The 16,077-nt window shown below is 36.1% G+C and overlaps 1 protein-coding gene across 2 annotated transcripts in view; it reads right to left on the bottom strand.

The window, feature by feature from the left end:
- Positions 1-16,077, bottom strand: part of ADGRB3 (adhesion G protein-coupled receptor B3) — an 881,695-nt gene that overhangs the window by 361,980 nt on the left and 503,638 nt on the right. For both annotated transcript variants that reach the window (XM_061427126.1, XM_061427127.1), the window contains exon 16: positions 12,667-12,769. In XM_061427126.1, coding sequence (XP_061283110.1) covers positions 12,667-12,769 — 103 coding nt within the window. The remainder of the gene's footprint in view (positions 1-12,666; positions 12,770-16,077) is intronic.

Genomic DNA, 16,077 nt, shown 5'->3' with positions numbered 1-16,077 from the left:
TCCGTGAAATGCAAACAGAATGGCACATTTCTTATCTCGCAGTAAGATACTTTAAAGATTCCACCTCTGTTTTGCATAAAAATTTGCATGTCCTTCCTCATAGTTTTAATGGCTCATTTAATGAAATTCTACTCAAGAAAACTTACATCTATTCCAAATATCATAACCCATATTTCATTTTTTAAAATTATAAATGAAAGTTTAATTTACAACACAGTCTATACTTTTATATTTATACTTTATTTTCATATACAACATGGTTTATACTTTTATGATTTCTATTTGATTTTTTTCTCTAAAATACTAACTGCTGGATTATTTCCTTTAAGAAATACTTGTAGTAGTTAAATCACAGTAAAACATTCTGTATTAGGCACCCTCCTTGCCATGTCCTATTCCGTTTCCAGGGGTGTAGCTTCTAAAAGACAAGAGCATTTCCAGAGAGTCTGTGGACTTGCAATATTTTCTTAACCAACAGAGCATAGTTCTATAGAACCACATCTAATAAAGCTATGGGGGAAACATGCTAAATTTTTATTTAGTTTAATAATTATGTACTGAGTAGCCACGATGACCTTCAGGATGACACAATGAGTTTTCCACATTGGATAATCCACCGGGCACACAGTTTTGAAGAGCTCTGATTGATGGAATGTTTTACTTTTGGTTTTTCTGTCACATTCATGGGGCCTTATCGTTCCCTTTGAAACTAGCCTAGTAATTCTTCTCTGTGATATCTTTAGCTATCCACAGATCCTCTTGTCTTTTCTATTAAACATACTCTGCTGCTTTCAAGTTCTCTCATTCTCCATGACACTCATCTTCTGGAGTGCTTACTTTACAGTGTGCCTAGGAAAACATCCATCTGAGCTGCATGCACAAAACAAAGCGGAACTTTGCCTCTCCAGTATAGGTGGCCTAATCCTAATAACCCACACCAACAGTGTATGGGATATTTTGGTAGTTTTCTCCTGAGCTTGACACATTGTATTCTCTCAGGAAAGATTTCTAAATCCTGATATTGACATCCCACACACTCACTACTTCTTCTAAACTTTGGGTCACTGCAGGATGAAGATGCATCACATCTATGGGCTCATCCAACAAGTCACTGATATCAAAATGATGAATAAGCCAAGACAGGTGAAAGTTCCAGTCCTGAAACAGACTACAGGCACCTTCCCGCAGGTGGACAAGCTCCTTCAGTGATTGCCAGCTATGAACTTGCCCTCAGTTTGTTTTCAAATAGATAATTACTGGGGTAGATCTGGCAAAGCAATATCTTCAAAATCTAGGCAAGTTCTTTGGGAAACATTGCCTCTCTAAGTACTATTCACTATGTTCATTCTAGAATTATATTAGAAAAAGAAAAAAAAAAACAAACTTTGGCTCATTATTCTAAAGTTGGTGAAATCTATCCCTTGGACTGCAAGGAATCCAACCAGTCCATCCTAAAGGAAATCAGTCCTGAATATTCCTTGAGAGGACTGATGCTGAAGCTGAAACTCCAATACTTTGGCCTCCTGATGTGAAGAACTGACTCAATGGAAAAGACCCTGATGCTGTGAAAGACTGAAGGTGGGAGGAGAAGGGGATGACAGAGGATGAGCTGGTTGGATGGCATCACCAACTCAATGGACATGAGTTTGAGTAACCTCTAGGAGTTGGTGATGGACAGGGAAGCCTGGCGTGCTGCAGTCCATGGGGTCGCAAAGAGTCGGACATGACTGAGTGACCAAACTGAACTGATTCCAATTTTATTAGCATTTTAATTGGGATTTGACTAACTCCCATATGTTAGCACTGTTACCATTCTTCAGAATCCCTCATAGACCAGATCTCTAAGATATCTTTCTTCTAATAAGACACTCATACCTATAAACCATGCTCTCAGAGCATAAAAACATTCCCTTCCTTGAAATGGGGTATAGTCTTATAGAGATTGATGAGGAACATGTGGAATGTTCATATAACAATAGAGACATGCTCAAAAGAAATATAGCTAGTCATAATTTATTTTTTAGGGGACAAATGATGGACAGAGCATCATGGCCTGTGTTACAGCAAGTTCCATGGAAGAAGTGGGTCCTTATCTAGTCACTATGTGAGGCAGAGATATGTAGATGTTCATGAAATGAAGAGGTGATGGCATCTCAAATTTTTTCTTTCTCTGTCCTATGAGACCCTTTCTAGTTTTACCTGAAATTCTGACACAGCTTCTGACTTCCTAACAAGTCCTCAGCAGAAATACAATATTGTATCATAAAGTTATTTTATATATATCTAGAGTTCTATTCAAAAGAACTCAAGGCAATTTATAGAAAAATTATCCTTGGAATATGACAATGAAGGGCATGGGCGTGTGTACACTGGATATAGGCAATAAGCATAAAACCTTGAAATTACAGGTCCTCTATATTGAGCTTGTTTCTTTAGGAATGGACAAGTGAGATTAAGGTCAATCTCTATATAAAACAGCATAGGATACTGATGATAGGATTAATATTTCATAATTATAATTCATAACAGGTTACAAGAAAGTTAGAAAAGAAATAGAATATAAGCTTAATTGTTTAGATATTTCTTTCTCCTTTACCCCTCTAAGAAAACTAATTTTCACTTAGGATGAAAGTATGAAGGTGAGAAATGCCTTTTCTACTCTTACCCATACCTCTGTCAAATCTTAGTTTCATCCCTACCTTCCTCACTCTAACTGCTTAGAGCTCATGCTTTTCTCTCTCTCTGTCCTTTTGAAAATTTAGAAACAATCCACATGAGAAATATTATAGGTTCTGATATGCACCGCTCCGTCTTGCTTTTTACTGTACATTCTGGGACCTACACAAAAGACAGATACACCTCTGTGAATGTTCATTCCAGAACAGTCACCCTGTGGGGCCGTGGGCTGAGGTCAATTACATAAACATCTGAAGTTTACAGAAATATGCAGAACAAGCAGATTAGAGGATCTTAGTACCTCGATAGACCAGTAACTTAAGGAATAAGAATGTGAGATGGTTATAGTACCCCAATTTTTTTTAAATTTAAATTTATTTATTTTAATTGGAGGCTATTACTATGGAAGAAAAAGAGAATAAATATTGGAATGCATATTTGGTTATTAAAGTTATGAACATGAAGACCAAAAAAAAAAAAAAAAGAATGTGAGATGGTAAACAAAGCAAAATCAATGATGAATGAATTCTATACATGGAAAAAAAAACTGGCTACAAGAAACCACTTGTAAAATATTTGTTATAATTTTAAGATACTTTTCTCAAAGGCACTCTGCTGTAAGATCTGTTATGAGGAATTTATGGAAAATCAATAACAGGAAATGGTGAGCTTGACAGAACGGAGGAACATAATATAATGGCAGAAGCAAGGGGAAAACAGGCTGTGAACTAACTCACAGAAGGGGATTTAAGAAATTCATGAAACTAAAAAAACAAAGATTGTCTGGTAAATGAGCTAAATGGACTAGAAATTAATCTATAGAGCAGTCAATATAATTGATACTTAAAATATTAAGACTGAATATGTTTGAAAACTTTTTAGAAAGAATATGCTGTTCTTTAAAAATAAGTTTTTGGCCAAAAAAGTGTCTCCTGACTCCATTCAAAACTGTAAAGTTGAACAGTACAGTTGAGTTAAACATTACCACTCACCCAGTTTCAAGCATTTGAAAAGTGTACCAAGGGTCACATTTTCTAGTTACCATAGATGTTCTAAACATATCATTTGTACTATCTTTAATAGTCTTTGATATTTTATTTTACTTCTTTCCTCTGTCTCAACATCAAGCAAATCAATACAGAGCATCCTTGACTGATGATGAGCAGGTTACATTCTGATAAACCCATTGCAAGTTGAAAATACTGTAAATTGACAACGTATTTCATACAACTAACCTATCGAACATCATTGCTTAACCTAGTCTACCTTAAATGTGCTCACAACACATTAGCTAAAATTTGGGCAAAATCATCTAATGCAAAGCCTGCTGTACTGAAAGTAAAATCAAGATGGTTTTATGGGTACAGAATGGCTGTATCACAATTGCCCCCCCTCACGATTGCGTGGCTGGTTGGGAGCTGTGCACCACTGCCCAGCATCACAAGGGAGTAACTGCATTTCTCTAGCCCAGAAAAAGATTGAAATTCAAAATCCTAAGTGTGGTTCCTACTGAATGCGTATCACATCCCACCATCAAAAGGTGAAAAATCATGAATGAGGGGCTATCTGTATATCTATTTAACAGTATAATACATCACTGGCTTTGTCTATGTGTTTCCATACATGGTCCTCTTTTCCTTTGGTCTTACGTAACTTCCCTAGTTTCTTGTTTGTAAAAAGGGGAATTTAGACATCTTTTCTAGCACTACCCCGTAGAATTACCCTAGAATGACATTTATTAATGACTTCCTTTTCTTTTTGAAAACTCTCATCCAAGTCTTTTTTTTTTTTCACCTATGTAATATTTTCAGTACATCTCACAATGGTAAATCAGTCTCACAAAAATAAGTCAGGAGAGAGCTTAGATGATGAACAAGTTCATCGACTCATGCAAAAATCGCTTAGCAAATATCTGTTACATTCCAGATATCTTGGAGGCACTGGGGACACAGCATTGAACAAAACAAAGCCTTTGCCTCACAGACTTAGCTATAATGAAGGGGGCAGGGAGAGAGACAAAGAAAAACCCAAGGAAATACATAATATGCTAGGGGGCAATATGTGCTGTGTTGAAAAGTAGATTACACTGAGTAGGAAAGACTGGGAAGTGAATGGATTGCAATTTTGTATATTGAGAAGGCTTAACCAATAAGGCTTGCCAACAAAGGTCCATCTACTCAAGGCTATGGTTTTTCCAGTAGTCATGTATGGATGTGAGAATTGGACTATAAAGAAAGCTGAGAGCCAAAGAATTGGTGCTTTTGAACTGTGGTGTTGGAGAAGACTCTTGGGAGTCCCTTGAACTGCAAGGAGACCCAACCACTCCATCCTAAAGGAAATCAGTCCTGAATATTCATTGGAAGGACTAATGTTGAAGCTGAAACTCCAATACTTTGGCCACCTGATGCGAAGAGTTGACTCATTTGAAAAGACCCTGATGCTGGGAAAGAATGAAGGCGGGAGGAGAAGGGGACAACAGAGGATGAGATGGTTGGATGGCATCACTGACTCAATGGACGAGTTTTGAGTAAGCTCCGGGAGTTGGTGATGGACAGGGAGGCCTGGCGTGCTGCAGTCCATGGGGTTCCAAAGAGTCAGACATGACTGAGCGACTGAACTGAACTGAACTGAACCAATAAGATGATATTTGAATAAATACCTGAAGGAGCTTGTTTACAGAAAAGATAATAGTCATAATAAACATGAATTTTGACCAAGTTACTTCAAGTTTTCCTTGGAGTTTTTAAGTTCTTAATAAATTCAATTCACATGAAATCTTAATTATGTTCTTGTTACCTTAATGTTTTCAAGGTGTTTTCTCTGGACTTACTCTAGAATCACCTGGGATGCTGATTAAAATGGTAGGTTCTTTGGCTTCAGGAACTTTGAGATTGGGGCTTAACCTAGGAGGAGGCATTCTTACAACTACTTCTTCCACTCCTCATAATTTTTAATCCACATTACATTTGTAGAATCATGGACACAAAAGAGGGGCTTCCCAGCTAGCTCAAGTGGTAAAGAATCTGCCTGCCAATGCAGGAGCCACAGGAGATACAGGTTCAGTTCAATTCCTGGGTCAGGAAGAGCCCCTGGAAAGGAAAAAGCAACCCACTCCAGTATCCTTGCTGGGATAATCTCATGGACAGAGCAGCCTGATGGGCTACAGTCCACTGGGGGCTGCAAAAGAGCCGGACATGACTGAAGTGATGACTGAGCATGCATGCATGCACGCACACACAGACACACACCAGAAATAACATGGCTACTTCACTCTGCTTTTCTTTGAAGTGTTGAAATGTTTAGATCTCATATTTCACAGTAAATTCCTAATCTGGAAACCTTTTAACTTTCCTGTACCTTTCATAGCCCTCTTGAAACAAAAATGTCCTCTCATCTGTAGAGGAAAAGCAAGCTTGTAGACAACGCTTCTAAGGACGTGGAGAAGGGCAGTGACCTTCTTGTCACTGTTCCAACATTTCCAGGGCCCTGGGTCATACATTCCAGGGCAAGTTCTTCTGTCGCGTCTTCCCATGATTGAGCGTGTTGAGTTCTTGTATATATGGAGAGGAGATAGACTGTTCAACTGACATTACAAAGCCTCTATTTCTGAAATTTTATATGTAAAGGCATTACATTAAAAAGACCTGGATTTTGCTAAGCTTATCTTCCACTTCCATCCCACTTTTAATTGTAATTGTTAAATAACTGCACAAACAAAGTTTGGGAATTCCTAAGAACATTCCCAAAACACCTGATCTGACCCACCAAAGACTAGTTTATATCTTGCCTATAATTCAAATACTTCTTGAGAAAAGCGACATCTTAAAATGCTCAGGAATGCATTCTAAGGGAAGCAGAATTCTAGTAGAGGTAAATCTTTCCACACTCATATCTCTGACAGGTCACTAAAACAGATCAGTGAGCGGAAGCCCTTTCTGGAGCCCTTTCTGTATATCTTTTAACAAGTAAACATCTTTATAATCCCTGAAAGTATAATACACCACCTAAGGGGATGATGCCATTGAAAATAATATGCAGCTTAATAACAGGAAATCGTTTGTTGCATGTTCTCCACACTTCTTAAGGTTTTCAAGAATATTTTAGTATTTTTAAATGATACTTAAAAACATCTATATCTGGGTCTAACTCTCCTTTTTTGATAGGGTGGCTGAGATACACCTGGAGCCCAAAGAACTTCACTGAGAATGCAGCACTGTGTTATTGCTTAAAAGGACATGGAGACATAGAATTTTTCCATTTATTTGCATGAGTTTTATAGAAAGCAAAGCATTGAGAATATTAGCTAAATCAAGAAGAAGGAAAAGAGCTGTCTTTAGGTAAAGCAGAATGGTATATAGGGCAGTGAAGTGAGAAATGCAGAATATGGTTCTATCAGGACAAGTCATGTCCTCCAGAAGCTGGCAGCTGTTCAGTTAGTACATGGGGAGGGCATGCTTCTGCTATCTAGGTACTCAGGAATCCACATTACCCAGATGACACTGATTTTGTGGATGTGATAACAGCTTGCTTCTCTGATTCCTTAGCTATATCACCAATCACAGAATGTACATTATTTCCTGACACATTTTTTTTTATTGAAATAGAGGAAGTAGTAAAAGTAGAACCAGTATCAGAAATTATTTACATGTATATCTTTCAAAGAAAACCACTGTCTCCACATCTATGTGTTAGTCTTCTTCATATGTGACTGCGAACTAGATTCCGTATAGATATAGTATACAGCTTTTTCTTCTTCCTTTAAATCCAAAACGATGTAACAATGTGTCCCAGTAGTATTTTCATGGGGTCCTGGCAGAGACAAGAGCTGGATGGACTGTTTTGGACAGTTTCAATGTATCAGCTGCCAGCAGAGAAATTTCTTCAGCTGCTTTAAGAGCACAATACATCTACAAATGTCAGAGTTGCTCCTGACATCCTCCAATTTTCCCTAACATCCCACTCCCAGCTTACAGTGGCCATTCTCATTGTCTGGCATGATAATCAGCAAGCCGAAATGTAATCTGTAGTTGCTGACTGACTTTCACTGAGAAATATATGATTATTATTGTAGTTTATCTGTTAAGGTACACACATATATTATTTTCATAACAAAAACTTGATTTTGCAATGTTCCAATGCAAATACAGGTTATTAGTTTTCTATTGCTGCTACTACAAATTAACACTCTTAGCAGCATAGAACAACACAAATTTATTATCTCACAGTTTTTCTGTGTCAGGAGTCTTTGTGAACTTAGCTGGATTTCTGCTCAAGAGATTCACAAGGCTGGAATGCTAACAGGATTGGAGTCCTTTCTGGATATGAGGATGAATCTGCATCTAGCTTCATCCAAGTCTCAGCATAATTGAGCTCCTGTAGTTGTAGGACTGAGGTCCGTGCTTTCTTCTTTGTTGACAACCAGGGGTTGTTTTTAGCTTTTAGAGTCTGCCCATATTCCTTGGCTTTCGGTCCTACTCCTTCATCTTCAAAGTCAGCGATGGCAGGTTGAGTCCTTATTACCTTGCATCTCTCTGACCATAGCTGGGAAAGGCTTTCCAGTTTTAATGGTTAATGTGAATGGGACCGACTCACATAATTTAGGATATTTGCCCCATCTCAGTGTTCTTACCCTTAATCACATCTGCAAATTCCCTTCTGACCTATAATATATTCAAGTTATGAGGGCTAGGATGTGGGCATCCTGGTGGGGGCACACTCTCTTTACCATACAGGGGGTGATAATATATGCAGGCCAGGGACTGAATCTGGCTTGCTACCTACTTTGGTAAATCATATATTGTTGTAACAGAACCACATCCATTTTTACATACTGTGTACGATTGCTGTCACACCACAATAGCATAACTGAGTAGATACGACAAGGACCATTATAACTCATACGCCCCAAATGCCTGACTCAACTGCAACTGCTCCAACAATACCATAATTAGTCTAAAACTTTTTGAAGAATAACAATGTTGTATTATGAATAAAAATAAACTGAATTTGAGATGTAAGTGGGAAGCATGCTTACTCAAGTTTAGGAATTTAGGATATAACCAAAAAAACTGTAGCTAGAGAATAATTTCTATCTCAATTTTAGCCGCTGGCAGAACCATCAATCTGCTTGTCTAGTTAGCATTTCAAGACTCTCCCATTAAAACTACCAAGAGTTTTGATCAGGCAAAACATCAGAAATCTCTTCCAACTGGACACAAGCTAGGGTAGAAAGTAACTTAAAAAGTAAAGGGATACAAATATCCTTCTGTGGAAATTACAATCGCATAGACTGAACTTATTCTTTAAGCTTTGCCAAGTGATTTTTAATTCCTTGGATTGTTATTGGCCTGTGCTATTCATGAAAATATCCACTAACGAACGTGGGGATTTCTCTTTATTGTTTCTCATGCTTCTTAATAGAAAAAGCATATTCATTAGTTTTCCATTGTGTTTTCCACTATGATTTACAAAGCCATGACTCATGACTAATTTTAGTTTATAAACATAAAACAAACTCCTTAATTTGTTAGGTAGATCCTATTAGTATTCAAGCAATATGGCAAAGAGAATAAAACCTACAAGCCTGATTCCCATGAGATCATTTGTAAATATGATCAATTTGAGAACTACAAATAAACCCAGTAGATTTTTCTTAATACTGAAAGATAGCAGGTTCACCCTACCTAGACTATGAAAGCTGTTACTCAGGGAAAGAAAGAAAAGGAAAGAGAAAAACTGACTGCAGAGACTGCAGGCTAGTGTGGGCCAATCTACCCATCTACAGAAATGGAACTCTATTAAGACATTTTGTTTGGAAAAAGGGGACTACAGGCTCCCAAAGCTGATAGAGCACAAGATAACTAAAGTTCTTCAAACTCATCTTTAAAGATAAGGATGTTATATATCTTGGACAGTCAGCAGGCCCAGATCAGTCAGGACCAAGGAATCCTATTGGTGGGTGTATGTGTGTGTGTGTGTGTGTGTTTCCTTATGTGTGTACTTACAGACCCGCTCAACTCCCCTTATTTAGGTCCCAATAATTACTTTCAATAAATGTATTAACTTTCCTTGCACATTATGGAGTCTAATAATACTTAAGTAATATAACATGGAAAACAAAATTACTTTTCTCAGGAAAGCAAATTTGGTATTTCTAATAATGAAGCAATTTCTGTGTTCAAGCGCTAAAGACCACAAAACTGGACTCTGCAAATTATAATAATAAAGTCATGAGCCTAGAAAAACTGAACTAAAAATAGTATCTTACTCTTTAATGACTTATGAGCTGGTTAAAACTGCAAATGGCTTTGCTGAATACAGTATGCAATTTCAAGATTCTATGTTCTTTTACCTAGTCCTACCAGTTCCCAAGGGTCTCATTATACATAACATGCTTTAAATGCTATTTGTTAAAAAGCCTGTTTAAAAAAAAAAAACACATTTTTTTTTAAACAAACACTAACAGGCTTTTCCCTAGACTCATTAGAACTATTAATTTTCATTCTTCCTTTTTCTGCACATGGTATATGGAACAGATACAATTTGTTAGTCATTATTCTCTTCTGAGCTTAGTAAAGTGCAGCAGATATATTTGCTATAAGAAAACAGGTGAAAGTAGACAGTGTTGATATTAGCAAGATGTCATATTTGAAACAGGTCAACTTTGAAGGCAACACCAGTGATAATGTATCTGTGTCAATATAGTTATAATGAAATTTGTGTTTGTTGTAATCCACTTTAACTTCATGTTTGAGATACATCTTTTCTTCACATTTTAGTGAAGAATACTTTATGCTAGCGTAGGCTCTTCTGACTACCTCTTCAATGAAAATATAACAAAGTCAGAAGATACTTTATAAGACATTCAATAAACCAGTCATATATTCCTTCCCTCAGGGAACAATAAAGTCTTTGAGACAGTCTCATCTGCACGGTGAGTATAAATACAACAGGCACGGAGACTTCAAGCAGCAGAGCGTGAAGAGGTGTGTGAGGGAGGGATTTATGAAGTGGAGGAAAGACAAGCGATGAAGCAGCAAGAGCACCTCCACTGCGTGGCCTGGAGTCAGGTGGCCTTCAAGGACACGCATAGGTGGGTGCCGCTCTGACCCAGGAATGCCTCGAGGCATTTCTTCTCCAGAGTAAAGGTCTCTTCTTCTCCCTCAGCCCTTCTGTGTAACAGATTTGTCTATATTATCTCAGATCCAGGCCTTTGGCGGTGGGATAGTATTGTTTTGGGAATCTGGTCAACTCAGTCAAAACACTGAAAGAACCAATTCGAAGTCACTTGGTAATCAGCTCATCCTGCTTATACTCTGACTCAGTGCCACTCCAGAATCTAGCTAGGGCTTCATAAAACGTATTGACCATATACTCTAGTTTCCATACATAGAAAATAACTTTTTAGATGTGCTGTATCTCTTTGAAATTGAATTGACAAAATATACTGCCAGAAAAGTGTGACTCAAAAAAGTTTAAATATGTTCATTTCAAACAGTTCTATTCAATTGAAATAATGAGACTGTTTTATCAACACTATTTTACAGTTAATCTTTCTTCAATTTATGAGAAAAATACCATTTAATTAACATGTTCTTTGAATTCTCAATAGTGATTTAACCTTTATTTTGGAAAGTTTTGTGAATGCTCATTTAGAGAAGTGTTTTCTCCCTAAGAAAAAGGGAGCAATGTAGGCAATTAATATCTCTTAATATTCTTCACCGATGCTTATAACTCAATAGACATTACCATGATAAAAATATATATACAAACAAATATGTAAACAAATATTTTAAAATACATGTGGAACAAGCAAAGGAACAATTTCCTTATTCAAAAGTAATGTTGAAAGTATCTCTTAGTTTTCAGTTCAGTAGTGATATTAGAGCCATTATAAGTTATGAAGAAGTACATATAATAGAAATAAGACACACTGTCAAAGTTAGAACCAGTATGGACACATTTTGGCAAAAGTGTGAAAAGACCTGATAGTTAAAATATTAATCATAATGTTTAAAAATCAGTGCTGAGAGATGTGAGGTTTACATTAAACAATCTAAGAAGCCAGAACAGCTTTTTAAAAACTGGTTTATAGGAAAGATGATTGTCATTTTTTAATAAAATGTATCTGAGTTCTTTAATATCAGAAATTATAAAATACTAGGAAAAGTACAGGTTTTATAACTAAAGGATGTGGGAATAAATTCCATTATGTCATTCACTTTGGGAAAATGACAATCACTCTGTGCTTTCATTAACTGTACTTAAAAGCCAAGTTCATAGAAAATTTGCAAGGAGTAATAAAAAAAAAAGAACTATGTATGTGCAACATAGGAGATTGTCTTACTTGAACACAAGTATTGTAAAAGCATAATTAAGAAAGCCTTAATAGGAATCACCTTCTTTGCCCCTTAAATCAATGAGTTAGGTATCTGAGGTGAATGTATAAAGGATAAGTATATGGTTTAAATTTCCGTCTATGGCCTAAACAAGGTCTGAAGAATTTCATTTGCATTTGGATGAATTCTTGTTACAAGGAGCCTCCTCTGATCCTGAGTGTAGAACATTAAAAAGCCACTCCACCCACTCTCCAACCCTGGGGTACCCTGCAGGACAGCACTCCCCTTTGTATTATGTCTGTAGCTTCTGCTGCTGCATGCATCTTACATCGTAGTCTTCCTCACCAGGTGGCAAGACTGGTTCTCATCTTGACATCCCCCATTGCCTAGCTTAGAGCCCAATAAAGATGTAGGCACTGACAAACTATTAAGTACTATATTGGAGAAACTGAGAGTTCTATTATGAACAAAAACATAGGATAATATGTCATCTTGTTTCTATATAACACATATCTTCATAAGAGAGAAATTCATTTGCAACTCTGAAGAGTTTAGAAAATGTGTTCTGGTCTTATTAGTCCACAGAATGACTATTAACTTCTTTAAAAGGTCAATTCTATAAGAAACTCAAAGCTAAATGAATGATACTTACATTAGCCAAATGAGCTAGCTCTATCTCCAGGAATGAATCCGTTGTTTTGGGTTCAGGCCTTATGGTGACCACGATGATTTTGGAATTGACGACAGTATAATTTCTGAAACAGAATAATTATGATTAAAAGGAGAAAGGATTGAAAAGGAATATTAATTCATATGCTCAGTACATGTTGTGATGACACTTTTAATAAATGTATCTATGCAAAGACATAGAAACTACACGAACAGATTTAAAACATGATCCTTGAAGTAGTATTCATGGAAAGATATAGTTGATTTCTTGTTATAAATATACCCTACCTGGAACTAGAAAGCTTTAGAGGGAAAAAGCTATTGCTGACTGTTACCATTTTAAATGCAGGAAAGATAGAAAAGCAATAGTACCGACAAGCTTTCGATTACTTAAATCTGATTCACCTTTGAGATAGATGAATTGTGAATTCAAACCTTCAGGCGATCTTTAAACGAATATAATCCATTTATCTCAAGGTGGACTTAACAGTTTTGCTATCCAGGAGACCAGATACTTTTCTTGCAAAGTGCTGTCTTTGCATTTTTTTAAACTTTTTCAAAATTCATTAAGATGAATGACTGGTAAGTAGTGTAGAATGAAAACAAGTAGAATTTAAATATCAATAAATGTTGTTAATTACTGACCATCATTTATTTCAATAAAAGATATTTTCAGGCCACTTCTTTATCTCAATATGCTAGATATAAGGAACACATTTGCATTTTGAAATATCTCACCAATATAGTTCACTCACAAAGAAGTTTTCAAAACAATTATATTTATAAGCTACAAAAAAATACCTATAAGTATAAACCTATAAAACCAAACCAGATGTTTCTTGCACATGTTTTTATCCAACAGGTATAAAGTGTTTTACACCTTCTATTACATAGAAATTTAAAGATTTTATTATATTTGAGCTATTTGAAGATGTATATATTCCTTCCTTCTTGATTTGAAATAAAGCACCTGCTCTTCCATAGATCATTTACTATTCTGGGGAACTCATAACAGGTATCAAGACAAACTCACTTAATTTTTCCATCTTTTTTTGTTGTTTAAGGCAATATTTATAGTTAATAAAATTCATCAGTTTTAAGTCAGTAGTCAAAAGCTTTTGGTAACTGTACCAGCAAATCCAGACAACCCTCCAGTTTCCTTAAGACTCTTTATACTTGATCCTTTCCCATCTCCATGGTTCCAGGAAACCACAGACAGGTTGTCATTATAATTATGCCTTTTGAGAATTTCATTTAAATAAAATCATACAGTACATACACATGTGTGTTTGATTTAATTCACATACCATAATGATTCTGAGATGCATCCATCCTGTTTCTCTTTATAGCTAAGTAGCATTTCATGACATGCAATTTCTGATCTACTCATCATTTCAATGAGCAACATTTAGGATGCTTCTGATTTTTAGCTTTTATGATTTTGAGTAGCTATTCCATATTTGCCTATTATGAATAACTGGTATGCATACATTCTGGATGACACATATTTTCACATTCTTGAGTATGATTAGAATTGCTTGCTCATGTGGTAAAAGCATGTTTAATTTTTTAAGTTACTGCCATATGGTTTTCTAAAATGTCTGTATCATCAAAGTCATATAATTCCAATATTGTAGAATCATGTTCAACCTCACATTCTTTGTGAAAATCATTTCTCTAATGAGATAATCTTTGCCACAAGATTTCACCAGAAAAAAAAAAACCAAGTATACTACACTTGGAGGAATATTTAGTAGAATATTTAGTAGCAGAGAGACTATAAACAAATTCTGAATGGGATAACATTTTAACCCATCTCTCATGTATTTAGCAATGTCAAATAAGAAAATTCTTAAACACTCAGGAAGTTTCATTGTATCCAGTCTAACAACAAATAGTAAAAAAAAAAAAATTTGTTTTTAATATTCTTTAGAGGAGTGTGTTTGCAAACAAAGAAGGCTGGTTCACTGTTATTTATTTCATTTAATATTAATGAGCCAACTGAAGATAAGATATATTGAGAAGGATATAAAAGCAAGCTCTAAATGCCAAACTTCCTTTGCAAACTGACTTTTTCCTGTTTTTTCATGAGCAGAAGTGATCAGGGGACCAAATGAGAGTAGATGGAATTAATTGTGAGTTGATGCTAGGTGATTAATTATATTAGAAGATCTGACAGGATTCCCAGAAACAATATATACATATATATCTCATCATACATATTTGTGTGTGTGTCTGTGTGTGCATGTGTGTGTGTGTATAAAACACTTGGGGAAAATACTCGGGTGTCACCACCAATAAGAACAAAAATAAAATAAAATATGGAGATTTCTCCCACAGGACAGTCCTAGGACACAGACACAAGTTTCCTTCTCAGGAATGAATATATTTCAGTTCAGGGAGTTTACCTGAAATAAAATTTTTACACATTACTCAAATTCAGTCTACTGCTTTATTCTGGTCTTGTTTATAATCCTGTATTCCTGCTATAAATAAAACCAAAAGATTATAAAATGTTAATTTTAACAACTGTTAAAATGATATTATACAGAAACTATATTATTTTAGAAGATGTATAAGTGAATAATTTATTGGAATATACAGATGTGAGGATTCCAAATAATGTCAAGATATTTATGAAGTTCTCTTTGTCTTTCGGCTTGTGGAGATTTTAGCCTCAGGAAACTGAGCTGTAGAGAACCAAGTGGCTTAGAGAAGCTACCTTCTGTAGGGTATTTAGTCTGTTGCTCAATCAGCCTGGTAGAGAAGGTTCCTAGAAGATTAATTCCACCTATGGTTTTTGGTAAGTATGTGTGTATGTGTTAGGGTTAACTTGTATGCAGAGTACATCATGAGAAACGCTGGGCTGGATGAAGCACAAACTGGACTCAAGATTGCCAGGAGAAATATCAATAATCTCAGATATGCAAATGACACTACCCTTATGTCAGAAAGTGAAGAAGAACTAAAAAGCCTCTTGATGAAAGTGAAAGAAGAGAGTGAAAAGTTGGATTAGACCTCAACATTCAGAAAACTAAGATCGTGGCATCTGGTCCCATCACTTCATAGCAAACAGATGGGGAAACAGTAGAAACAGTGGCTGACTTGACTTTCTTGGGCTCCAAAATCACTGCAGATGTTGACTGCAATCATGAAATTAAAAACCACTTGCTCCTTGGAAGGGAAGTTATGACCAACCTAGACAGCATATTAAAAAGCAGAGACATTACTTTGCCAACAAAGGTCTGTCTAGTCAAGGCTATGATTTTTCCAGTGGTCATGTATGGATGTGAGAGTTGGACTATAAAGAAAGCTGAGCACCGAAGAATTGATGCTTTTGAACTGTGGTGTTGAAGAAGACTCTTGTGAGTCCCTTGGACCGCAAGGAGATCCA

Source organism: Bos javanicus, chromosome 9 (assembly GCF_032452875.1).
Source record: "Bos javanicus breed banteng chromosome 9, ARS-OSU_banteng_1.0, whole genome shotgun sequence".
In the NCBI taxonomy this organism is placed as follows: Eukaryota; Metazoa; Chordata; class Mammalia; order Artiodactyla; family Bovidae; genus Bos; species Bos javanicus.
Note: the sequence above shows the minus strand (reverse complement) of the source record. Positions and strands in the feature narration are given on the sequence as shown.